The 27,233-nt window shown below is 42.5% G+C and overlaps 1 protein-coding gene across 1 annotated transcript in view; it reads right to left on the bottom strand.

The window, feature by feature from the left end:
* tmem108 (transmembrane protein 108) overlaps positions 1 to 27,233 on the bottom strand; it is a 112,614-nt gene that overhangs the window by 28,299 nt on the left and 57,082 nt on the right. The window contains exon 3 of the mRNA XM_017709242.2: positions 9,522 to 9,605. Coding sequence (XP_017564731.1) covers positions 9,522 to 9,561 — 40 coding nt within the window. The 5' untranslated portion in view covers positions 9,562 to 9,605. The remainder of the gene's footprint in view (positions 1 to 9,521; positions 9,606 to 27,233) is intronic.

Raw genomic sequence — 27,233 nt, 5'->3', positions numbered from 1 at the left:
GTTTTTAATTACTTTAAAATGACGTCAGACTCAGGAAAACGTCCTTCACATGTCCTTATTAAAGAAGGCCGAGAGGAAGACGTCGCGTTCTGAGACACATAAGCTGGACGTCCGTCCCACCGCCGTCTTTTAAAGATCAGAGCATGAACTTCGTCTCCTCTGCAGACCAGTTTCTGCTCCGCCGTGTTGAACGGTATAAACTCTCACTGTGACGCGACGCTCATGCAGAACGGACTGAAACTTTCCGATAGGGAATGTAATCGGATACAGGCGTTTACAGGGATATTATTCTTCTATGTAACAGATTAATTACAGGATTACCCACCTCGTTCAATCCGATAGAAACTGCATTATGAATGGCTTCAATCAGATTAGACTATTCCGATTGAGCTGCATTCATGGATGTATCCTATTCTGATTGAGCTATTAGTTGGATTATTAACAGATTATTAGGCTGCATGTAAATGTGTAAATGTGGCTACTGATCTTCAGGCCAGAAACTGACCGCTGATGCAGGTCTAGGACAAACAAATCTTTTGGAAAAAGATCAGCTTAGTCTCTCAATGTGCACCTATAACGCATGCCAATAAGACTAAATCAATGCTGCTCTGCCTGCTGTGCAAAACACATTGTCACTGCTGTGCTGAAAATGGTCCACTACCTAAGTAATATCAGGTCAGTGGTGGTCTTATCAGGGCCCTTTTCATTGTGGATGGGCCAGAGGGCAGCTGATAAACAGTGCAGCGACAGATCGGCTACAGTCAGTAACTGCAAACCTACACAGTGCATTTATAAGCTAGGTGTGTCTGATAAAACGGCCAAGAGTTTAGGTACAAGGCAAAATTAAGATGATTTTTTAATATCCTAAATGGGATGTGGTGAGATGAGCTCAGTACTGGGCCTAAGATTGTACTGTACAGCACTGTGACTAACAGGTGGTACACACAGGCTTACAGCTAATGGATAGCATGGCTGTCTGTCACTGTTGCTGTAATGCAGGTTAAACTTCTTGCAAATCTTATGATCCTGCCTGCTCAGAGTTTCTAAGCTGATCAGCATACTTGCCAATTGCAACAGTTATCCATTTGCCTCATGTTGTAAGAGCCAACCCTGCTGGGACTTTGGAAGCATGGATTTTGAAACAAGAAGATGAGCTAAGCTTGCATGTTTGGGCTAATGACTCTCATTTAACGCTTGGAATAAACACTAACACACCCAAACACACCTTAGCTGCCTTGAGCAATTCTTTCTCATGTGCATCTAAAACAGTAGAGGGGATCATTCTGAGGAAACATAAGGAAGGAGGTAATAGAAAAGGTGATGGAAGCTGCGGAAAGACAGCTCAACTTTACAGAAACAGACAAAAAGGAAGAAAAGTCTGCCCTAGAACATAAACTGGACCTCTGAGATGTGGAGCATGGTTTTACGGACTGTTAAGTCTGTACATGGGGTCATTATTTGGATCTAGAAAAGCAGAAAATGCAACCCAATTCGAAGAATTTTGGAGGTGTAGCTGCAGATTTCTCTGAAAAACTGAAAGCGAGTGTCCTGAAAAGAATGGAAGCAGTAATAAAGGTAAAGGGCGCACAGTGATGTATATCAGGTACAGATACTCAAGGAATCATCCTTCATATTTCAGCCAAATCTGCTGCTTCTGTAGCATACAGGCAATTATCGTGAACAAAAACCCAAATGTTAAGAAGAGCCGTTTTGTCCTTTAAACAAAAATCAATCCACCTTGGAAGCCACAGCACTTCATGTCTATTTTACCATCTTGGCTGTAAATATGTCTCAGTATGTGTTGATGCACTAATATAGGCTAGAAAGCATAATATAAACAAACGTATTTTGCCCTGCTTTACGTTTTAGCTCAGCTATAGCCACTTTTCTCACATCTCCAGCAGGAAACCTTTCTGCAAAACTGGAATACTTTCTTGTAAAATGTCTCGCAATGTTTGTTTTTTTTTTACACAAGGATGAAATCGTTTCTCATTCACCAGCTTCTTGTTCGAATTGTATCATTCCACCTTAAATGGTGGAATGTAACTGCTACACTATTTAAGGTGGAATGGAAAGCTGACTTCAGCTTTGTGACTTTTTACTATTTGACTGTTTCTCATTGCAGATTAAACGCATCAGGAAACCAGCTGGAGTGATTATAAATGCAGATAAGCCCATTCGTCTTCAAATCATTCATGTTTGTCTTAAATCTCTCTCTTTGCCTTTTCGTTAGCTACTAGCTAGGCAAGACTGTTGTCTGCGTTTCTGCGTTGCTATGTGACCAACAGTCTGGGCGCCAACCATCAGGGTCAAAAATGGGTGAATTAGCAGTTATAGGCTATAAATAAAGACCATTTATTGTTAAAACTCTGTTAAAATGATTAGCAGAGCTTTATTTTACTGTAAAGGAGGATTATTTTATTTTTACGTAAATTCTGCTGTGGAGCCACAAGAGGACAGGAAAAGAGCTGCATATTGCCGACCCCTGACGTTTACTTTGAAAAGAACAGAAAACTCATTGACACACAGGATAGTTATAATAGAAGCCAATGGGCAGACACTACTAATGGCCCTCTGTCTTACTCAAATACAGGCAAACACTACAAAAGGATTGTCCGCAGTAATCGGCCATACGGTACAGATCCGGGAGATATCGGTTAGGTATAAAATGCCAAAGTATTCCTTCAATATCTCAACTAACACTGTGATATAGAGTCCTTTACCCAAGGCTGTAGTTGAGCAGATAAACCTTGCCACTAAAATCTCCCCCTAGTGCTCCACGCTTGCAAATGGAAATAAAGTTCAGGCCATAAAGGTGATTACTACCCATGTGGCGGTAGAAGAAAAGCAGCCTATCACTACTCAAACAGTTCCAAGGAGACTGAAGACCGAAATAGCTTCACTTCTTTAATACCTCCTTGGCTGTCAATTCCCTTCAGAGTTCCAACGCTTCCTGTGGGCCCCGCCGAAATCAATCAAAGCAGGAAGTTCACTTATCGCTCGGTGGAGTATAGATTTCCGGATATCCCCTCAGGGTGGCTCGAGATCAATCCTACAGACACTTTAAGCATGAGCTTGAGCTCCCTCGGTGAAAACATCATTCGGCCGCGCTCCTCGGCAGGGCGCAGGCATGAATTGTGCAAATGTGCCAGACGTGTCGGCTGAGCCGCGCCGATATCACGACCGCAAATAAACACCACCGCCAGTCTATGAAATATCCTCAAAATATGGCAGGGTGGTATGAATCAGCATCTACGTCTAGCGTGCCCACTCTGCGCTACAGTTCCACGGGGCTAATCTGATCAAGCCTTCATGCAGAGCAAAGCACTTATCGGTATATTAGGACGCTAATGCTAAAATGGTATTTATGAACATGAAGATGTTTGCGAGCATTGATTTAAGGATAACCAACTCAGGGGTGCTCCAACTTGTAATTATGAGGGCTAAGAGCTGTCGAGGATCCTGGTGTTGGCGTTTAATTAGCACAAATCCCTTATGGAGAGTGAGCAGTGTCTCAGCACTAGGTACTTCTTCAGTGGCTAATGAAAGCGGCTCCAAAAGGAACCAGTACGTCCATCTGGGAATACATCTGCACACGTTTGCTCAACCCATCCATCATGATACTCTGTTACCCTGTTCTTCAGGGGTCAGGACCCCCATGGACCCTCACAGAGCAGGTACTGTTTGGGTGGTGGATCATTCTCAGCACTGCAGTGACACTGACGTGGTGGTGGTGTGTTAGTGTGTGTTGCGCTGGTCTGAGTGGATCAGACACAGCAGTGTTGCTGGAGTTTTTAAACACTGTGTCCACTCACTGTCCACTCTATTAGACACTCCTACCTCGTCGGTCCACCTCGTAGATGTAAAGTCAGAGACGACAGCTCATCTGCTGCTGCACAGTTTGTGCTGGTCATCCTCTAGTCCTTCATCAGTGGTCACAGGACGCTGTTGGCTGGATATTTTTGGTTGGTGGACTATTCTCAGTCCAGCAGCGACACTGAGGTGTTTAAAAACTCCAGCAGCACTGCTGTCTGATCCAAAATGAATGGGTTAAGATGGATTTGCATTCAAGCAAAATCATAGTTCAGAAATGTTTAAGCGTTTTTAATGTAAAAAGAATAAAACAATTTCCCGAACATCATAAAACATTTTAACACCGCTATTATATTTTTAAGAGCTTTTAAAGTCACGAAACAGGAGTTCAAAACGCTGTAGCTCTGCTCGCCAACCAATCAGCACTCAGTAACAGTAATGTTAAAAAGTTAAAACCTGTTTACTGTAGAAAAACAGGAAACATACAGGTGAGTTTTCTTAGCTTTCATAGTGAAACACATCCTCCTACTTTCTAAAATTAATGGAAAGTTCTGGGTGAGTGATTAGAAACTATTTTAACTTCTCGTTTTTAGCCGCTGAGCTCCATTCACTCCCATTCTTTCAGGACCCGCTCACGGGCGCCGTCTGCGGTTTAGCAGTCATGTTTTTGATATAACGGGGGAAATAGGAAGAGGCCAGACTCCTCATAAACCGCCTCTGGCTATACCACACCTCACGTCCGACCAAGGCGCCGAGGTGGGGAGCAGGGTATGGAGAAAAGGATTGAAAAGTCCAGTGTAGTAGCCACTGAAAGGTGGCCACCTTCGGCTGCTACAACCGTCAACCCTGCCTCCAGCGTCCTTCCTGATCCCGGGGAAGCACAGGCCGCGCTAAGACGTTTTTTGACCAGATTCCGAGGACTAAAATCAAAGGGAATGCCTGGTAATAGTTATGTTGGCATATCTCCTCATGTAAACCTAATCCGGCCTAGACTGCCCTTCACACAAGAAAAGCAGCTGGTTTACTGCTATTTTTAATTCATATTTGTCTGTCAAATTGCACAGCAATTTTCTCCCAAACATTTGCGGTGCTGACAAGCGACACAAAAGGCCTTCGTTTGCAGTCCCTCAGGAGACTCCGCTGAGCTATAAACGCAAACCAAACCTTAACAATGGATCACACAAACAGACACATTCCATCAGTCCCAGCCTGGCAGCCGAGTCAGAGACACTGCCCGACTCGGAGGACTGTGAGACAGATGCGCCACTTCCTGTGTTGAGGGAGGGGCTTGGGTGGGACAGATGTGAGCTCATAGATAAGGTGGGAGGCATTCCAGCACACCGATAATAGCTTCCTGTTTGTGATCTGGGCTCTGTTGATCCTACAGAAGCACGTTTGAACCCAGGACTTGTGTATCCGATCAGGATGGTTGTCAAAATGGGCATAAAAGATGTGGGCGATCTTGATTGGTTTACCAGCAAGCTAGTTTAGGATAATTGTGAAGCCTTGAGTTTTGGTCCCTCAGGAAGCGCAGACTTTAAACAGGAAGTTCATACGCCAGGGGGATACCCGGGCTAAGGCTGCTGGGGCTAAGGAAAAATGTTATCGCATAGCAAGAACAGATCTTTCCATTTCGGAACATGGCGCAATGTCACCGGAGGAGCCTAAACCAGTGCCGCTGTCGCAGTATAGCCACAGGGATTTGATAGAGGAACCCAAACTAGGCTCGATTGTTGTTCGCCGTCCTTGAGAAGGATTTCATAAAGCCGTCTCACAATGAAAACCGTGCTCCAGGAAAGGCAGCACTGTTACGGAATAACAAAGCCCTTTTTTGCCAAATCCAATTCACCTGAAATAAAACTGTACAGACACTTTTGATGCCCAAGCAGATGAACAGAAGGATCCAAGACTGAGAAAATGTGAAGTGGGCACACATCCATCTCCTGCTGGTGGAAATCAGAACCAAACAGCATTTTACAAAACGTTCCTTCACTTCAGGTTTGTTATTTGGCTGTTTTTGCTGTGTAATAAACCACAGACGTGTTTACTGAGGTAAAAGCATGATGTTCTACGCCAAAAACACACCATAAAAGCTTTTAATAAAGTGAAGTACTGACTCATCCACACTCTCAGAAATAAAGGTAGCAATCTGTCTCTGGGGCAGGACCCTCATCTCAGTGCCTTTAGTCAGGGAACATAACTGAACCATAATCCACTGAAATGACCTGTTCTAAGCTGGACTGACTCCACACACCCCGCCTCGCCCTGACTCCGCCTTATTCATCTGATACGTAGCAACAGCAATGATACGCCTGAAAAAAAGAACTTTAAGTGTGTTATAACAGTAACGATGATGGAGAAAAGTGTATGAGCCTTTCTGTGACGTTAAGGATGCTGCTAGCTTGCGGGAGATGAGCTTCTGAAATGAAAAACTCTGAAACTGGTTCTTTCAAGCTGGTCATTCATTCGTAAGTCATTTTCATTTTGTCTTGATGAGAAGATTTGACGTTTCCACTGTAAACATCTGGCAGAGATTTTGAATAAATGTTCCCTCCATCAGTAATCAAACAGATTCGATATTGTAATCAATAACTAAGTGATACTTTTTTAATCCCACAAACGGGGAAATTCCACTTCAAGTGAAACACCACCACACACACACACTAGGGGGCAGTGAGCACACTTGCACGGAGCAGTGGGCAGCCCTATCCACAGTGCCTAGGGAGCAATTGGGGGGTTAGGTGTCTTGCTCAAGGACAATTCAGTCACATGCTGTCAGCTGAGGGGATCGAACCAGCAACCTTCCGGTCACGGGGCTGGTTCCCTAACCTCCAGCCCACGACTGTCCCGTGTCCTAATTGTGTCCTAATTGTCTCAAAATCAATAATAATAAAAATCAATATTTTGACCATAATCAGCACTATAATCACAATAATACACTAAAGGTTGCACCTTCAGCCTCGTGCCTACAGCCACAGCTCCCCAGTACTGATATCTCATCGTATAGCATTTCCTCTTATATATTATTGTATAACTGAGTTTTATCATATTTTGAACTGTCCTATGGCAAATTACATACATTGGAGTTAAGTTTTATATCTACCAATATCTTTAAAACTGGTACAAGTAAAGCAACATAGACAATATGCTGGCCACTACTGGTCTAACAGTCTCTCCACATAGGCCGAAAAAGCTGGCCTCAGCTGCGAAACCCTTTGCACACAAGAATGACAAATTGGCTTGAACTCCAGGTGCTGAGGCACATTTTCCCAGCCAAATTCCATCAAGGACAGACCAAGGACAATTTGATGGATTGTGGGAAACACACCTGAGCCTGAGAAACATTTATGACCCCTCCCTTTTAACTTCTGACCTAAGAGTGGCCCGGTCTCTTTCAATTACTAGCTCTTACTCCCATCCCGCAGACGCATATTCCCAGAACTGAAATGAGGCCAATGACTGGACATCTCCTAAAAGCACATTTATATCACAGAGACACTTCTTCGCTTGACCCCGTGTTCCTGACACATTTCAGGCTTCCCATTCTGGATCCGCTCCAGGCCGATACTGAGCGTGTGCAGCCAGCGCTGTCGGCCTTAAAGTGCTAAATGTAACGCAAGCTCTAAAGTACATGTGGAACGAGTGCCTGATGCAGTGTAGCGCAAATTACTATAAAGGTCAGATGATCTATTAAAGGTGTATAAAGGCTTAGAACACACTTATCGCAACATGGCAATACAGGATCAGGTCTAGCACAATCATGATCTCATCAAAACTGGCTCACTGCACATGTTTGCCCATCATATTGATTTTATTTATTATTTTTATGTTTATTTGTATTTATTTTATAGCGCAGGACTGTGCAATATTGGCCACTGCAGTCCTGATATCACAGATGGCTGCAATATGCAAATAAGCATAACCAATGACAAAAACTATAACGTGTTGTGAGCTTGCTGGCCAATCCCAGTTCCAGACACGTTTCTGTGGGTGTCTGGATGAATGAAGGCCAACAAATGTCGATCATTTTGGTCAAAATGATGCAGATCTTTAATCAAGTTGCATCAAGCGTTCACTATTTTGTCTTCAATCCTTTTTCGCCATAATCATTAAATGCAATTTTGGTGTTTTGGGCCCTTAGAGGGATTTGAAGGCCCCTTTAGATAAAACAGAATGAACTTGATTTGCATTTTCACGGGTGAACGAACAAGTCAAGGGTTTTTTTTGCTGTTGTGTTGAAACGGCATTTTTGCTGCACTTCGTTTGTGTGTTTAATCTCGGCACGATCACCTTTGTGGAGACATGTGAACTGTTTTCTCATGGGGTTCACAGGGAGGTCTCAGCTCTTGTCTCCCGTCCCTAATTGCTCGCTAGCAGCTCAACGCAAAGTCACAGCATTTCACACGCAAACGGACAACAGCGTTATAGTCAATCTGATATGAGAATTATGTGGAAAAATGTTTTATTTGATTAAAATTAAGTTCCAAAGTCTATGCTGCATTACTCTGTATTGGACACTTCGTATCCAGCCTAGAAATGCAGCCCACGTTATCAATGATTTCAAGGACGTATCAGATGTGTCCTTCCAGGCCTTCGTTTACCCAAAGTTCTCTGCACATATATGGCACAAAGGAGAAAAAAAATAGCACCATGAAAACGTCGGAAAATTCAGCAGAGCTTGCTTTAAAATGTAAGTTTACGTGATACTTTATTTAGTCCCACAAACGGGGAAATTCCACCTCCGCATTTAACCCATCCATGAAGTGAAACACCACATACACACTAGTGAACACACACACTAGGGGGCAGTGAGCACACTTGCCCGGAGCAGTGGGCAGCCCTATTCACGGTGTCCGGGGAGCAGTTGGGGGTTAGGTGTCTTGCTCAAGGACCCCTCAGTCATGTGCTGTCGGCACTGGGGATCGAACCGGAAACCTTCCGGTCGCAGGGCCAGCTCCCTAACCTCCAGCCCACGTTGTATCGTACTTATATCGTATTTTAATCAGAATAATTTGTGCATATGTAGTTTATCGTACTGCATAAGAACATCTCCCCCATTTCCATAAAGAAATTAATAAACAACAGTTAAAATGCAACGAGCTCCATTTCCTCTCACCAGTCCCCTCACGAGGCTCGCGCCGCTCTGGTGACATTACCATGCAGCCTCGTTAGGACTGATCCATTTGCTACTAAGGACTAGCCTTGATTGGACAGTCCTACCGAGGACCTACCCTACCTCAGCTGCAGCCCAGGATTTAGAACACAGCTTATGTAAGTTTTGGAGATTTGGGGACCCCTCTGGTGGAAATGTGTAATTGCATGCACCATGCGGAAGAACATTTTCTTAGTGTGGGCTGTCCTTCGGACCCCTTCCCCAAGTGGATAAATCTGATGACTGGATGTCTAAACTTGGTCTAAACTTGGTGAAGGACATGTCCTCCATGGATGTGAGTGAATTATCTACTTCTGCCATCATATCTTCATCAGTATGAAGCTGATTTTACATTTGAGACCTGAACATCGAGCTGGACCTACTTTCTGAGTCAGTACACGAGGCTACTATATCACAAGACTCGATGCGCAGCAAGAAAATCACATTTAGCTCTACATGCTCGATGTAGTGGCACTGCTTTTCAACAAAACGTATAATAAGTAATAAAATGTCGTTAAATATTTTTGTTCAAAGCTCTTATAAATGAGCAACCTACTCAGCAGCTGGTTGGGCAGGACCTGCAGGCTTCTCTTCATGGTATCATGTGGTCCGGCTCTTCCTCCACAGTGCTCATGGTTCTCTGTGGGCAGCACACACAAACACACAAAATGGTCAGTCAAATGTGAAGCCAGGCCGGTCAGACAGTCAGTGTTACTCCAAACCATTGAAATGTATTTGTTAGAGGACTATTATTATAAAGTCCTACATTTCTTCGCATTTTCTTTTTCTCCCTTTGGTCCACTTTATCATATTTACACACGTTTATTTACCATAAACAGCCCTGGTTCGTTTTAACGTGACCATTTTCTGACCTCTCTTTATCCCTTAGGATTATTAATATTCTGTATGTTAATGATCTCTGTTGTGATTGGCGGCTCTGTACTGTGCTTTGCTCAAAAAGCAGTTCAGACTAAAACTGTTCTCAAGACTTTATCACAAAACACTGAATATAAAATTGGCTGTAAGCAGGTCATTTTCCATATGTGAGCTGTATGGACTGAAGAGAATTGTATCATTTGAAACTTTGGCAATATTTACATTAGGGTTGAGATGATTAACAGAACATATTATTTGACCCGATATGATTCAGTAATCATTCAGTCTGATAACGTTTTTCTATACAGCAAAAATAAAAAGTGGCAGAAAATGTGCAGTAATATGATTTCATCTTTGGTTTATTAGTGCATTCAATATTAAGTTATGCTAGTCATGATACAGCAACACAACACAATACAATACAATACACTACAACACAACACAACACAACACAATACACTACAACACACTACAACACAACACAATACACTACACTACAATACACTACAACACAACACAATACACTACAACACAACACAATACACTACACTACAATACACTACAACACAATACAATACACTACACTACAACACACTACAACACAACACAATACACTACAACACAATACACTACACTACAACACAACACAAAACACTACACTACAATACACTACAACACAACACAATACACTACCCTACAACACAACACAAAACACTACACTACAATACACTACAACACAACACAATACACTACAACACAACACAATACACTACCCTACAACACAACACAAAACACTACACTACAATACACTACAACACAACACAATACACTACAACACAATACACTACACTACAATACACTACAACACAATACAATACACTACACTACAACACACTACAACACAAAACACTACACTACACTACAACACAATACACTACAACACAATACACTACACTACAACACAACACAACACAAAACACTACACTACAATACACTACAACACAACACAATACACTACATCAAAGTCTTGTTTCAAAAAAGTTTTGATCCTCATTTTGTGAAATTAACTCCTTTTAAGATATCCTCTGTAATAACACAATAACACAACTTAACAACACCAGGACCAAACAAGCTAGCATGGCTTAGGAGATTTCTATTAGCACGTCATAATGTTAAACGGCAGTAATACAATTTCAATGGAAGCTGATCTGGTATAGAATCAGATATAGATTCAAAATCTATTTATTTGTGTAGTTTGTGTTTATTTGCTGAGAAAAATGTTATTTGAATAAAATGCATAAAATATTAATTAATAATGATATAATGATTATATATATATATATATATATATATATATATATATATATATATATATATATATAATAAATAGTGATGTTCTGGATGTTGTTTACCCATCTCCAAGCCTCTCCTCGAGGAAGTCCAGTATTACATGTAGTTAAAAAGCAGCTCCTGGTTTGTCCAATCAGTGCTCAGTAAATTGAGCTCATGATGTCATTGATGATATTAACGAGTCTCTGTGGTGGCTGTGAAGGCGTCCAGGAAAAATATGGACCCAAGAAATTCTTGTTACTGTTTATTGTTTTTCTGTTTATTTGAATTATGAATACGACTTTATTCTAATGTATATGGTGATAAACTCACTGCTGAGGTACATTGTTTAAAAACGTACTGCGTATTTGGTCCTGAAACACTGTTCAGAGTTTAAATGCTGTCCACTCTGAAGGCAAAAATGTAACAAAATTTTAGCCACGAAGCGTCCAGTGCACACATTTTGCTTTCGCTTCGAGAGAGAAGCTCATCACACACGAGTAATCTGTAATGTCAAGACTTCACAACTATCACGCTGCCATTGTGTCCTTGAGGTCCTCAGGCTCACTCTCAAACGGCACACACTGTATGAGAAATACGGAGTGGATGGCAGATGAAATGTGAAATGAGATTTATATCCCTCTGCGTGAGAGAGTGACTGGAGAACAGGCCGGGTTCAGCTCCAACACAGCCCAACAAACAACAGATCAAAGCCTAGCAAACACTCTTCAACAGCTGACTGAGTCCAGAGGGTCAGGCCTGATCTAGCGTTGGCACTATGCATCTGTTCAGTGCACCAAAGATACAAAGAAGACAGTTACTCCGGTTATAACACTCAGTCCGGTTATTGAGTGTTCCTAGCAGTAATGTTTTAAAAATGCTCCTCCCACATTCCAGATACGCCACCAGAAGCGTTTTTCAGTCTTTAAACCAGAAAATCTCGCCCCAGAAACTACTGCAGGAGATGTAGGTGGAGTTAGGCCTGTTTACAGCAGCTGGAGCGATGGTAAAGGTGTTCATTTTGGCCAGAGGGTCTCTTTAACTTGAGTATGTCGACTACAAATAGCTCATTTTAAAGCTTGGAGGTTTTTTTAATATTGGATCGCTATCAGGCAATCCTCAAGATTTCTGTATCAGGATCAGTACTAGAAAAGAAAAAGTGGTATTTTGTTCTCTACAAGTCATTTTAGCATATTGTAATCGACCATATGAACCACGAGCGGCACCCCCCCCTCACTTATCCATCAAAACGGACCCGATGCCTCAATTACTGTTCACCACAATCAGGGTCATGACTAGTCCAGCTCTCGGCTCCATCAGCATCCTGAGGAGTGTGTGTGTGTGTGTGTGTGTGTGTGTGTGAGATCATTAGCTCATGGCAGGACACTTCAGGGTCGTCACACATCACCTGCACAACAGACCCTCAGTCGCTCGCCATGAATGTGGGTTTTATGGTGCATGAGTGAGTGATTATGTGTGTGTGGGAAGGGAGTCAGTAGTGACTCAGGTTCACCTGCTAGGAGAGGCCAGGGGAGGCAGACACATCATTTACACTGAGTAGGGAGGACAAAGAAGGATTAAAGGCTAACAGCCATAACACGGGGAGCGTGTAGGCCAAGGATCAATCACGCCGAATAAAAGAGGGCCGGAAGAAATAAAAACAAAACAACACTAAATAAAATGAATATCACAGAAAAATACTAACAAACTCTTTTTAAATGTATTATATAATATAGAATTATTTATATTAATCCATACCCAATTATAACGAATACATAAAAATACATACAGTGCTGTGCAAAAGTCAGAGACCCACCCATTTGTTTATTCAATATCCAGTCAAAGCAGCCATTAAGTACAAGAATTAGAAATATTCATAGCTAAAAAAAAATGTTCATACGTCATGTAATTGGCTTTGAAAATCATTTGATTGGGAAGAACTTCCATCTACAGCAATATAACGACCCCAGCACACTGCTGAGGACATCAACACATACTTAGTTCTCAGAGCCATGGACTGACCACCCCAGCGTCCAGACCTCAACATCACTGTTTGGATCGTGAGAAGCAGGAAATGCTAAACCAACTTCTAAGACTGAACTGTGGAGGTGTTCACAAGAAGTGTGGAAAAATTCTCCCCCCAAAATTGGATTCTATATGAAAGGCAAAGAGTGGACACAGAAAACACTGAAAATATCAATCAAATTAAATGTAATTAATATTATATTATCCATCCATCCATCCATCCATTTTCTAAGCCGCTTCTCCGTCAGGGTCGCGGGGGGATGCTGGAGCCTATCCCAGCAGTCTTCGGGCGAAAGGCAGGATACACCCTGGACAGGTCGCCAGTCCATCGCAGATATTATATTATATATCTGTATAATATTCTGATTTCTGCTTTTTTCCTGATGCTGAAAATGAGCTCATGCTCCAGACGTTTTGACTGGAAATTAAATAAATTATGCAACAAGGGTGGCCTTTGATTTTGCACAGTGCTGTTTATATCTAAAATCTAACAGTCCAGCGTTAATACGTTTAATATTTGTACATGATGTAACCTTTTGACCTGTTCTGCAGTGTTACAGGGCCCGTATCAAGCGCTGTATGCTATACGGTCAAAAGTATGTGGACAGGGCTCCTAATTACTGTGTTCAGATGTTTCAGCTACACTACTTGCTAACAGGTTTGTACACACAGCCATGCAATCTCCACAGACAAGCACTGACAGTGAAATGAATCGTACTGAAGAGCTCATTGACTTTAAACATAGTACTGTTATAGAATCCCAGTGAGTTTGTGAAATACTTGATCTGCCCCACTGTAAGTGCTATGATTGTGAAACAGAAGTGTATCGGAGCAACAACAGGTCAGCCCCAAACCGGCAGACCACACAAACTTACAGAGAACCTGTGTCAGGAGCTTCACGATACGGGTTTCCATGGCAGAGCAGCTGCACACAGGCCTAAGATCACTATGTGCAATGCCAAGCATCGGCTGAAGTGGTGTAAAGCACTTAGCCACTCAACTCTGGCGCAGTGGAAAGATGTTCTCCAGAAAGATGAATCACGCTTCACTGTTCTGGGTTTGGTGGATGCCAGGAGAACATTACCTACTGGAATGCATAGCGCCAACAGTAAAGTTTGGTGGAGGAGGGATGATGAGCTGGGGCTGTTTTTGAGAGTTTGGGCATCAGAGTTCATGCTTCCAACTTCGCGGCAGCAGTTTGGGGACACCTCTGGGATGAACTGAATCACTGACTGTGAGCCAGACCTTCTCATCCAACCTCACAAACTCTCTTCTGCCTGAATGGACACAGACACACCTCAAAATCTTCTGGAAAGCTTCCCAAAAGACTGGAGGCTGTTATAGATGCAAAGGAGGGGCAACTTCATATGAATGCCCATGGTTTTAGAACAAGTTCATAAAGGTGTGATGGACAGGTGGCCACTTTTGGCCATATAGTGCAGTATGTAAGCACTGTTAAAGTGTGCCATTGACTTCTCAGTTCATACAGTCCATTCATACATGCCAACTGCTGTTTTCGTGATCATTCCTATATATCAGCACTGAGTAGTTTAGCTCCGCCCATTCACATTGAAGCATTTATGCATATCAGTCTTAAAAGCACAGTAACCAGAACAGCCTGTTCTATTCTAAGGCATAAAGAGAGGCCTGGAAAAGCTCATGTAGAAATGAATTATGACTATTTTTGGTAGATAAACATCATAAAACACACAGAAATGTAGAATATAGGCCCTTTTATAAAGAGTGAAGTATTCTGTTGTGTCGAGTTTGCATGCCCTGTCCTTTTCTGCTTCATGATAAATCACTGCATGGCAACTGATCCACGCAGAGACCCCACTTCCATCACCATGGCAACACTAACAGAACATTATACTCAAAACTCCTCATGACAACAACTGTGCAAACTATTATCTGGAAGGAAACCAATCAGACTTAAAAAGCACCAGCTATCTGCGCATTGAGTCTTTGAGATGGGATCATACAATCTAAAAAACAAGCCCTCTTTTCCGGTGTGTTGGTGGCAGAATGTGTTGACTCACAGCTATTGGTGTTGGACTGGTCCCTGTTCAGCTGTGAGGTGGCCGCTGTAAACATTTGCCGCGGTAGGCCAAGCGTTTGGGCTGTCCCAGGGTCAGCCCACAGTGTAATGAAATAAAGGTGTAAGAGTCTCTCCGTTGGGCCGTTGCCCAGAGGAATAACAATGCTTTTTTTATGTGACCGCCGGCACTCCAAGTGGCTGGCGAAGAGCCACAAGACCTAGAAGCTTCTGGGGCTGCCACTGAGAAGGGAACACATTTATAAAGTTTAAAAGGAGTGGGTCTATATACGCAATAACGCGCAAAAGTCAGAGACCACCCTTTGTTTCATCAATTCCCCGTCAAAACAGCAATTAAGTACAAGTTATTCATTTATCAGCATAAGGAAGCATATATTTAACATAAAATCACACAGAAGCCAAAACAACTAAATCTAATATAAGCTGTTTGAGTGTTCAGTGAGTCTCTCTTTCCCTTTATTCCAGCTTCAGTTCTTTTCAGGAGACTCAGTTCCTTAAAGAACCTGCAGACACGCCTCCAAAGTTCAGTCCTAGAAGCTGGTTGATGATTTTCTCAAGTAATCAAACCCATTCAGTGGTGCTGAGGTCTGGACTCTGGGGCGGGCAATCCATCTTTGGTTGATGTGTCCGTCTCCTTTTCTCAGTGAGGTTCTTCTTGATCAGCTACACGTCCTTTCAGACCCACAGCGCTGAGTGGTCTTCTCACAGTGGAAGGATGGACAGAAACACCTGTGGATGTTTTCAGATCTGAAGCCGTTAAGAGTTAAGTGCTGTTTATCTGATGGGGGCCGTTTTTGAAAGGCGAGTCAGCACCGCCAGACGCCAGCAGAGGGCGAGGGCGGCGAGGTGCCATAAGGGGACGGCTCCGAGCCAAACAAAAGGTGTTTGCTCCTCAAAGAGCAAACAGGTGAAACATAAAGTCTGCTTTCCTCTCATAATCACAAAGGAAGTATTTGTTGTTTTCTGATTATCTTTTATTTCACTTTTCTACTTCAGCCTTTCAACATCCCCTTTGTTTGCCTTTTTCCCACCTTTTTTATTTCAATTCGTTGAGGTGTTTTTCCCCTTCTCGCCTGGGCTTCCTGGTGGCACAGCGGTAACTCCTCGGCTTGCCACTCAGTCATTACAGCAGCGGTTCAAGCCTGGATCTGAGCCACCTCAACTCCACTGTGCACCAAATTCACAGTCCATCACATCAATCAATTAATTTAAGAACGTCTTCCTCTCTGCACTTGGGTCCACCTCCCTGCTCTCCCGTAACAGTTTTGGTGTCTACCAGGTCTTCCAGGTGAATTTTAAGAATTTTTTAAAGAAATTTCCCTTTAAGGTGTGCATGGAGATGTGTGTTTTTTGATGAACTGGAATGAAAAATTAGAGAGCCAGGGAAATGCTTTTAGAGACCATTTTGCTAAAATGTATTCACAAAGCCAGATTTGTGAATAAATACTTAGATTCCATGAATAAATCAGAAAGGCATTAATGCCACACTGTGTTAATAGATCAATTTTCATGTTTCGCATGAGGAAAGGTTTCATTATTTATGAGGAATAGAGCTGAAAGGCCATCAGAGAAGCTGTACGAACTTCAGGGATGAAAAGATAAAAGCAAATCCCAGCGGCATCAGCATAACAGCGTTATTACATCACAGAGGAAGTTAGCTTTGGGGCGATAAGACGAGGGGGTCTAATTCTTCCCGAGGGGGGCGCTGTGAAGACTGAGGGCGGCTCTAAGAGTGCGATGAGGCTGGATTCACCTCTTTGGTTTGGTGCTTTGATGTTGTGGGGCTCTAATGTCGATCAGCACACCCAGCTAATAAGGTGTGGGGCACAGAGAAAAAGGCACTGCTGTACATGTGTTTCCTGTTGTGGTGTGTAGAGGGGGCCTGGAACAGGATTGTGATCGAGCATGTGGAATGTTTTGCAAGCTGCAGACTCTCTGATAACCCCAGCTTGACCCCCCGGCATCCGCTGGTTTGCGGAGTTGACGTGTGTCCGAGGGGAGCGCATGTCCACCATCTCTCTGACCAGAAACTAAAAATAGATGGTCTCATTTAAAGTTGCCAAGCACACGTCATGCAACGGAGCGTCTCAAGACACAAACGTATGCTATTAATAAAACCATCATTTTTCAGCTATTTTTTTCAAGGAAAGGTAAACATGTTAGCATGTCTCAAATGACCTCGAATGACCTCAAATTTGACTTGCTTTTGTGGTTTCTGACACTGTACAGCCTCCACATGGTGTGGTTAGCTTTACAGGCCAATATACTCTCTTAAAAATGGTTCTTCAAGGGTTCTTTCGTGGTTCTGTTCAGAATCATACATTCTATATAGAATCATTTCATGCTTAAATGATTCCATATAGAGCTCACAATACTGTATAGAACTTATATATTACTTCAAGCTTCACACTGTAACAATAGAAGAAGCCTTGGTGGAGCTCTACAACCATTTTCAAAAATGTACTATATAGAACCACATGCAGCACGTTCTCCATCAATCTGAAGAACCTTTTCACCATACAAAGAACCATTTAAGCATGATATTCTATACAGAACTCATGCTTCTAAATAGAACCATTCCCTTCACTAAAGAACCGTTGAAGAGGTGTGGGTATAGACTGCAGATGCCCCTGCAATAAAAAAATGGGCCAAGTCCAAAATATAATGTTTTTACTGATGTTTCTGGCAGAGTCCAGATTTAAACCCTATAGAGAATATTTGGCCTCACTTTAAACCCAAATTAGCTCAGCAGTGTTTTTCAGCCGTGTGAAGCCATTAACGCTGAGCGGAAAAATACTGACTCGGCTTTCTGTACAAGGTTGTTTGCAGGTTGGCACACATGAGACTGTGCTTCCATATTGTGATTCCATATTAAGTTTCTTCATTTATTTGCAATTCTTGCTAATTTACTGATGTAACGGGGAGCGAGGAGGCGGACGCATGTGTGGAGATAAGTGACGTTTATTATGGGCAAATCCAGGGTCATAGTCCAAACGGTCCAGGGTCATAGAGCCAACACGGATTGATCGGGGGACCGACATGACAAACAAACTAGAATTAAACATACAAACAGTACAACCAGGACAACAATACAAACAGTTCAGACAACAATTCAAACAGCTAAGACCAGCAAAGACAAAAGGGCAAACACAGGGCCAACAAGGGATCACAAGACCCAGGCGGAAACACAGGTGGGAACAATCAGGGGCGGAGTCACTAAACAAGGGGGCAGGACTACAAAACCAAAACAAAACGAACACATGGACAGGACTGGGTGGGGCCAATCGTGACAACAGACTAATCATTTGTTGTTCAGACCATTAAAAGCTTAATGTTTAGCCATTTGGCTCATTTTTCTGCATAGGAGTGTATATGTGACTTGTAAAAATATACTTTTGAGATGTTTTTTACAATCGAGTCATGGTGAAGATGCAAACCCAGCAGCGTCTTTCAATCTGGTCCACATGCCACATTTTTGCTCCAAACCAGGTCGAAACACACAGGGACAGAGCAAAAATAACGGCCATCCAGGGGTCACTGAGGGCCGGTTTGAAAACCATTGCTGTAAAGCAAAATAAGCCCCTAAAAAAAGGAAACATTTCAGATTTTACCAGAATCAACTTTCCATATTAACCTCAGAAGACACTTGGGTTTCCATTGTGAAAAATCATTGTGATGATGATGATGATTATAATCGTGCAGCCCTACTCTGGACGCTAAACATGTGTTGGCTGATTAACCGCAAGGCAAAATATGTGCAAATTAGGTGTTTCTAACAGAACTATTGCTTTAAACATCTGTCAGAATATCAGGATCTTGCCAGCAGAGTGCAGAATGGTGGAGCATGTTGCTGAGTCATGGTGCTGTCTCCACAGGGCCTGGGTGGCAGGATGAGTTGCAGTTGCTGTGTGAGTTGCAGTGCCCAGCTTGCTGCGTCACTCTCGCCGGTCCCCCGCCAGACGGGTCATCAATCAGCGCTGGGGCTCCGGCGGGGCTCACGCGGCTGCAGGGCTCTGCACCAGGCCATTAAACACGCATTAGCTTCCCAGCATGCCTTTCACTGCTCCCGCAAGGACGACAAGGCCGCTTCATCACTTCCTCCGGTTATCCCCAAAACGAGAGCGTGACGGCAGCAAACATTTCGCTCAGTCTTGAAACAATAACTCGTAACTGTAGCAGATAAAAAACACGCTCAATATCGTGTCACTTCCTCGAACCGAAATGCTCACTGAAGCTCAGGAAGCTTGAAGGAACACCAGAGGAACAGATGTCGCTGACGTGCCGACGCTGCTCATGCTAATCATTCGCAGCTATTCAAACCTGTCTTCAGCGAGCTGCGCGGGTCTTGAGGTCGTTGAGAGGGGCTTGGTGTAACAAAGCACAGCAAAAGAGATGCGGCCTGTGTGTGTGTGTGCGGTAACATTTCTGCCTGTTGCTATGAACGCTGCATGCTTGAAGACTGTGTGTGTGTGTGTGTGTGTGTGTGTGTGTGTGTGTGTGTGGTTTAGTTTTTGTTTCTAATCCTCAAAGAATGCACACTCAAATCGGGACAAATGCCATATTTTGCCGATTTTTTAAGTGGCAAGAAATAAACAAAGCCTCTACAGCAAAATATTAAAATATGCAAACGTTAATATGCAGTTATTTTATACTTAACTTTAATATATATATATATATTGACTATAGCTTGTGCAAAAGTTGTAAAGTCCCAGAACTTATATTGTTAGGCCTTAATTGACTTGTAAGAAGCGGTCAGGCAGGTCCTCTGATGACAGAACATAATAGATTCTCAGACTCTTCAAACTTTGCGCCAACAATCCACAACCACTGGCTTCTCTAATCTGCTGGTTGAAGATCTGTAAGCTCCAGCTGACCATTCTGACCATTCACAAATGTCTGAAATTAAGAAATGCCATCCGAACTGTGACAATCACGGCAAGATCTAGAAAACCTCTAAAACTCTCAGATAGAACGGCTCATTTGTGGTCCAGAAAGGCAAAGCAGAACCCCCAGATGACAGCAAATGGACCTGCATGAAGGTTTAGCTGACAGAGGCAGAGGCATTTTGGAAGTAAGTGCGGATGAAACTGATGGACTGTTGAGATAAAAAAGCAACTAATTCGGAGAGAAATAGAGCAAGGTTTGATGAAAGGAAAAAATGTGCTACCTGCTAAGCATGGGGTGGATCTGTTATGCATTGGGTTTGTGTGGCTGCCAGGGGCATTGGAGGTATTTTACAGGTGGACGAATAGGTTCCACTAGATATCAGCCAATTCTGGAAGCAAATGTAACACACACAGTCAGGAATCTGAAGCTGAAGAGTCTTTTACAACAGGACAATGATCCAAAACATACCTCAAAATCCTACATTAACTACTTCAAAAAAATGCAAGCTAAGACCAGAAATCACTGCTACTGAATAAGTATAAATAACGTCCATTACTCAATAGTAATTACTCAAGACTATTTCCAAAGTTCGATTTTTTGATTTGCTATGTTAAGGGATGCCCTGCGATGGACTGGCGACCTGTCCAGGGTGTATCCTGCCTTCTGCCCGATGACCGCTGGGCTAGGCTCCAGCACCCAACCCCCCCGCGTAACCCTGGGGGAAGTGTGTGTGCGTGTGTGTGTGTGTATGTTAAGTGATACACAACTGCCAACAATGTGTAAAGTGCACTGGACAATGCTAATGCAAAGCAATTGTTCAGAAGGTTTATGTATGCTGTGACTTCTACCAAAAGTCCTAGTCTGATCCAGAGGGCAGGGATCGGGGCTAAGTTAATGGATCGGGTACCCTTTGTGTCTTTTTGGCGCTCTGTTTAAGCCACTGTTGCCGTGACCCACACAGCCTGCAGAAGTGAGGCCTGTTTTCTGGTGTGTAAAATATGAGTGTGCAGCTATTGTGCTTCGAGTCTGTTTTCTGCTGTTTACCCGCTGCTTAGTTCAAGAAGAAAATACACTCCTGAAACATCGTTCACTCTCAAGACATGACTGGTTACACCTAAACTATTGCTTTACCAGTGCAGCACTGCATCTGGATTAATATTGTTGTTCTAAACCGACAGAAAGGAGCTACTCAAACATGAAATTATAGTGTATTCACAACACTATTAAATGGCTATTTTACAGAGGTGGTCCACAAAATAAACATAAGCAATCAGTTTAGAGCGAAAGCCATTACGCATGAAAAAGCTATTTAACTGCAGAATCTTAAAGTGGAAGCCAAATCATCAGGGAGTCAAATTGGATCATAATGAACATGACGCACACATCATGTGGGGCCAGTACTGACCGATACACCGTATTAAGATACTCCGTCTGGACTGGTGGACAAAAAATTTGATTAAATATAATACCAAAACATCACAGTGCTTTCTTTGTTGCTACATTGGCCATCCTTTAAAGGGCCCAAAGCAAAACACATTTACATATTCCTGCCTATTCAGCCTACAGCAGGTTAGTCCCCCGATTCATGATGAAAATAAAAGGAGTATTTTGGTCCGGACTGCTTTTGGGCTCTTGGATTGAGGTGCCATATATATATACACACACACACACACACACAGTGACACCTCTCCATAGGTGCCACTGGTGGTACTGATCGTCATTGGTGTTACACGTAAGAAAGGAAACACCAGTGACATTTTTAATGAAATGCATTATACAAAACGGCTGCTACAGAGCAACAAACCACATGATGTCAATCATGGAACGTCCACTAAAATATGTAATTTAATCCATTCGTGTTCTGTTATTTCACAGTGACCTCAGAATAGAGTCGGTCACACCAGTGACGTCAGCTAAAAGCTTCGTATGGGATCATGAGCTGAATGAGAAGATCTCTGAGAACTGAGAGACTCAGTGGACTCACCATGAGCTTTTCTTCAGAGATCCTCAGAGAACAGGTCAAAGGAGGTCGAGTGACGTCATCGGTGTGACTTTTATTTCAAAATAAGAGATTTTTTGTTAAGCGGTGACACCGGTGACACGACTCCTGGGGAACTGTCATGATATATTTTATAATATTTATTTGGCTTTTTTTTATTTTGCAGAAATATGTGTGTTTATTCGAAACATGGCACTCACCCCCCCCAACACCCCCCCCCCCATGACTGTGGGGACAAGCTCTTCTGAGGTGCTCTGAATTCTATATGATTGATTTAAGCACCAATATTGCTAAATTGAGGCTCAAGAAGGTGTGATTGATAAAATAACATTGTTTTTTGGTAAATAAAACCACACAAAAATTCCAGTGGACCTCAGGTGGAAAAATGAATGGAGTATATGGGCTCTTTAATGCTGTATAAGGCCAAGACGCTGGAAATACAGCAGTCATGTCTGCACTGTACTCTGTAGCAGCGCACAGACTGAGTTGGTAGGGTAGCGGCACAGTCGGTGAAATAGAGTGACTGAGCATAAATAGATTTGCAGAGGAGCTGACAGGCAGTGAGGATCCACAGTGGCAGATTGTCACACACACACGCTGCAGCGTCTCTGGCAGGATAAAGAGGCGTGAGTGACAGACAAACACAGTGAGGTAGTGTCTGGCTGGTACAAGTGTTTGTGAATGGAACCCAACTTTCTAACACATGCACACACACTCACCCCCGTCAAGCAGAACAGGCAGTCACAATTCACACATCCCCAGTCAAATGTGACGTTCCTCTTGTTTAAGGAGCCATTTCCTACATTTTAGTTGTAGAGCTGAAAAACTGAATGGGGGTTTGGGGGGACTAAACTGCTTAACAGTGAATGCATTGCTTTGTGACACACACACACACACACACACATACACACACACATTATATTTCCAAAAGTATTCACTTGTCTGCCTTCACACGCATATGAAATTAAGTGGCATCCCATTCTTAATCCATAGGGTTTAATATGATGTCAGCCCACCCTTTGCAGCTATAACAGCTTCAGCTCTTCTGGGAAGGCTTTCCACAAGCGTTAGGAGTGTTTATGGGAATTTTTGACCGTTCTTCCAGAAGCGCATTTGTGAGGTCAGACACTGATGTTGGACGAGAAGGCCTGGCTCACAGTCTCCGCTCTAATTCATCCCAAAGGTGTTCTATGGGGTTGAGGTCAGGACTCTGTGCAGGCCAGTCAAGTTCTTCCACACCAAACTGGCTCATCCGAGTCTTTATGGACCTGCTTTGTGCACTGGTGCTCAGTCATGTTGGAACAGCCCCTCCCCAATTCCTGAAAAACAGCCCCACAACATAATCCCCCCTCCACCAAACTTTACACTTGGCACAGTGCAGTCAGACAGTGAATAATTTTGGAAATACAGAGTGTGTGTGTGTGTGTGTGTGTGTGTGTGTGTGTGTGTGTGTATAAAAAAAAATTATATATATATATATATATATATATATATATATATATATATATACATACACACACACACACACACACACTCTCTCCATACATATATATACACACACACACACACACACATATGCACTAAAATTTTCAGAAAAATGTCATTTTTTAGTACATGTGTTCATGTTCATGAGTATGACATATCAAGCCTCACTAGCAAAATAGAAACCTCAAGCGACAATGTGATGCTTTTAGAAAGTGCCTGGATCATGCAGTGGATAACCCCACCCCCTACACACAAAACAGAGGGGCTCAGTTCCCTGGTTTAGGTGAAAATGCAGGCAACAGTCTTTTTACTGCAATAAGCTACAATATTAAGCTGCTCTGGGTTAAAGTGTCTGATAAAAATGTACTGAGAGAGACGCGGAGGGCAAAGATTTAGCACCTAAAACTCTCTTTCACCGTCTTTGACGGCCTCTACAGTACAAAACCAGTATGATTGTATACCATTCATCTTTGTTTTCATTTACTGAAAAACTTCTGATCTTGATTACTTCTGAATATTATGGTTCATAATTGTGCCTCATCTGACTGAAAAGTCACTATATTAAGCCATCTTATAAAACATGTTTTATAAAATTCTGGCTAATCAAAAAAAAAAAAGGCACTGAGGCTGTATTTTCTAGTGTCATTCAAACTGTTTACTAGTGACCATCATATTGACTGCACCCAATTCCAAAGAAATGCTGGCCCAGACGCTGGTGTCCTTCAAGGACACTGGAATTCAGATCAAGTACAAGCCAATACTGCAGCGTCTCGCAACTGCAAAAATGCAAATTGTGATGTAATCGATTAATTTTGCAATCCTAGCAAACACATACACACACACACACACACACACAAACACACACACACACACACACACACAAATGAGCAAATATTCTGCATGATAGCCATGGGCAGCCTATAGAAAGCCATAGAAAGACATAGAAATAACTGACATATTGACAATATATTACAGTTACCACCCCCCCACCCTTCACTTATTTATTCTTCACTCAAAATGGCCATTAAGTACTAGTTATTCATTTTTTCAGTATCAGGAAAAAAAACCAGAAAACACAAATTTAAGAAAAAAAAAATACCCAGAAGCCTCAAAACTTTTTTCCACACCTCTAAAGTTCAGTCTCAGAAGTTGGTTGCATTTTCTGCTTCTGAGTAATCCCAAACACACCACAGGTTTGGTCCTGTTTTGATGTTCTAGTGCAAAATAAGTTTTTTTTGTTACATAACATAACAGTTACACATACAACTAAAGCACTGAGTTATTTAGTCCTGTTTTTTCTGAATCTTTTAATGATGATTTGAACTCCAGTTTTGGAACCTCTTCATTTTTCTCCTTTCTTATGCAAGTGGATTATCTTCTATGTACACGGATGCGCCAAAAGTCAGTATTGCAGTATGCAAATTGATACGAAGTGAGACGGCTTGGCCACATGAGGCAGTTTGAGCGAGGTAGAATAGTATCAGATGGATGGGACATTCCATTTCCGAAGTTGCGCAAGCATTTAACCTTCATTGATCCACCGGGCACACTTCATAGAAGGCATTACCACCACAGTGGACAGCACAGTGGCCACCCATGGGTGCTTAATAATAGTGACCGGTGGCGTCTGGCAAGAGCTTTCTGTGCGAACAGACAAGCAACAAGCAGAATTCAATGCAGGAGTCCCCACATTGATAGTTGCTCTTTTAACACCACAACACTGGACACAGTGCCCCACCTGGGCTTGTGAGGTCGCTAACTGGACCCTAGAAGACTGGAAACATATGGCGTTCATCCAATGAATCACAGTACCAATTGTTTTTATGTTGATGGCAGGGTTTGTGTGTGGTACAGACCCCATGAAGCCTTGGACCCCAGTGGTCAGCAAGGCACTGTGCAGGCTGGTGGCGGTTCCATACTGGTGTGAAATGTGTTCTCATGGCATTGGGTGGGTCCACCAGTCCACCTGAACACGTCATTGACCAATGACCGCTACATTTCATCTCCAGACACATCTCCTTTAGGCATTTTAGAGGCACATGAGAGAGACATTTGTAAGGCAGCTGAGGTGAGTTTGAGTAGTTGTTTATGGGAATTTTGAAGGGCAACATAATGTCAGTGAAATCTTTAGGAACATTTTTTTTCAGTCTTCTTTCCTGATCCAAAAATGATACATATATATAAACAAACTGGTACTTAATGGCCATTTGGGCTGGATATTAAATAAAAAAGGTGGTTGGTCTCTGACTTTTGCACAGTACTGTACTTTATGTATTGACGCTATCAGGAAAAACCTCGTATCCATTTTTGTCGTTGTTTTTGGCGGAATTTAAAGATACTAGCTGAAGATAAAGCTGTTATATTAACACTTCATGATGAATGGTCCAATAGAAACGCTCCGAGGAAGTCTGGTTCATTAACCCCCATTCAAAGTTCAGAAGGTTTGTTCCATCTCCTGTAAATACACCTTTCTGTAAACTCAAGGTTTTGTCCCGACAGTGACGATATGCATGATATTACACAGCAGCAGTGTGTGCGTATGAATAAGTGGGGAGGGTGATCCTAATATGGTTCTATTATATAATCGCTTTAATAGAGTACAGCCATGCTTGTCAGATCTACTTTTCGGCTCTCGGCAAAGATAAAGCAAACAGTAGTTGTCACCTGAATTCGCTTCACTTTCACGAGACTTGTCACGGTCGTTATCTACGGGTCGCGCTCTTTTATTAGCTGCTTAAAAGGCTTAACATCAAAAGGACAGGCGTATCATAACCGGCGGGGCCGCCGGTCAGGAGAGGTCAGGGTTGAACCTCTGAGATTGCTAAGCATCTGTGATCCCAAATCAGTTACTATTGTGCAGGAAATATATCCGTGTGGTTTATAATATGCTGCACGTACATGCATTACTTACTAACCCTTTAAAGGAAACTCCAGCAGCCGAACGTCAGCTTCACATCGCTGCAGAGTTCATTTGACTTGAACGACATCAGTTCAATGCTTTTTACCACATGAAGTAACTTACCAGTCATGTTTACAGTGCGATCTGAGGGCAGAGCTGAATCAAACCAAAGTTAGGTCCAAGGTAAGTTAAGCCAGGTCTACAGTTTTTGACACAGTGGTGCTGTTGCAGGTCATAAAACATTAAGGAACCATCATGTACCTCCAAAGCGAGGCCCAGCTGAAACAGTCAAGTTTAGGGGCTAAAAAAATTTTACACTTTGCATTTGCATTGTTTTCATTAAGGATTTTTGGTGTGTTTTTTGGTATTTTTGTGGTTGTGGAGTTTTTGTGTTTTGTTGTGCTAAATGTTCTGACAGACTTGCCTTTTTTTGCAATTTATACTGTTTTTTTATTTACCAGTACAAACTAGACGTGCACCAGTATTTTGTTTGTCCAAAGTCAGTGCGCAGACTGTAGCTGTGTAGCACTGAACCCACTGTCGTTAGCTTGATGCTAACAACTAATGGAAAATCTCATGTTCCTGCTAGCATAAATTAGCATTGTTTTTTTTTTTTTTTATAACCAGAGGCTAATAATAAAATACAGGCTTCCACAGTAAGCACCGCTATATAATGACTGGTATGGCATGTACATGATGATTATATGACATG

Source organism: Pygocentrus nattereri, chromosome 24 (assembly GCF_015220715.1).
Source record: "Pygocentrus nattereri isolate fPygNat1 chromosome 24, fPygNat1.pri, whole genome shotgun sequence".
NCBI classification, from domain to species: Eukaryota; Metazoa; Chordata; class Actinopteri; order Characiformes; family Serrasalmidae; genus Pygocentrus; species Pygocentrus nattereri.
The sequence above is the reverse complement of the archived record's forward strand: the minus strand, read 5'-3'. Positions and strand labels throughout refer to the sequence as shown.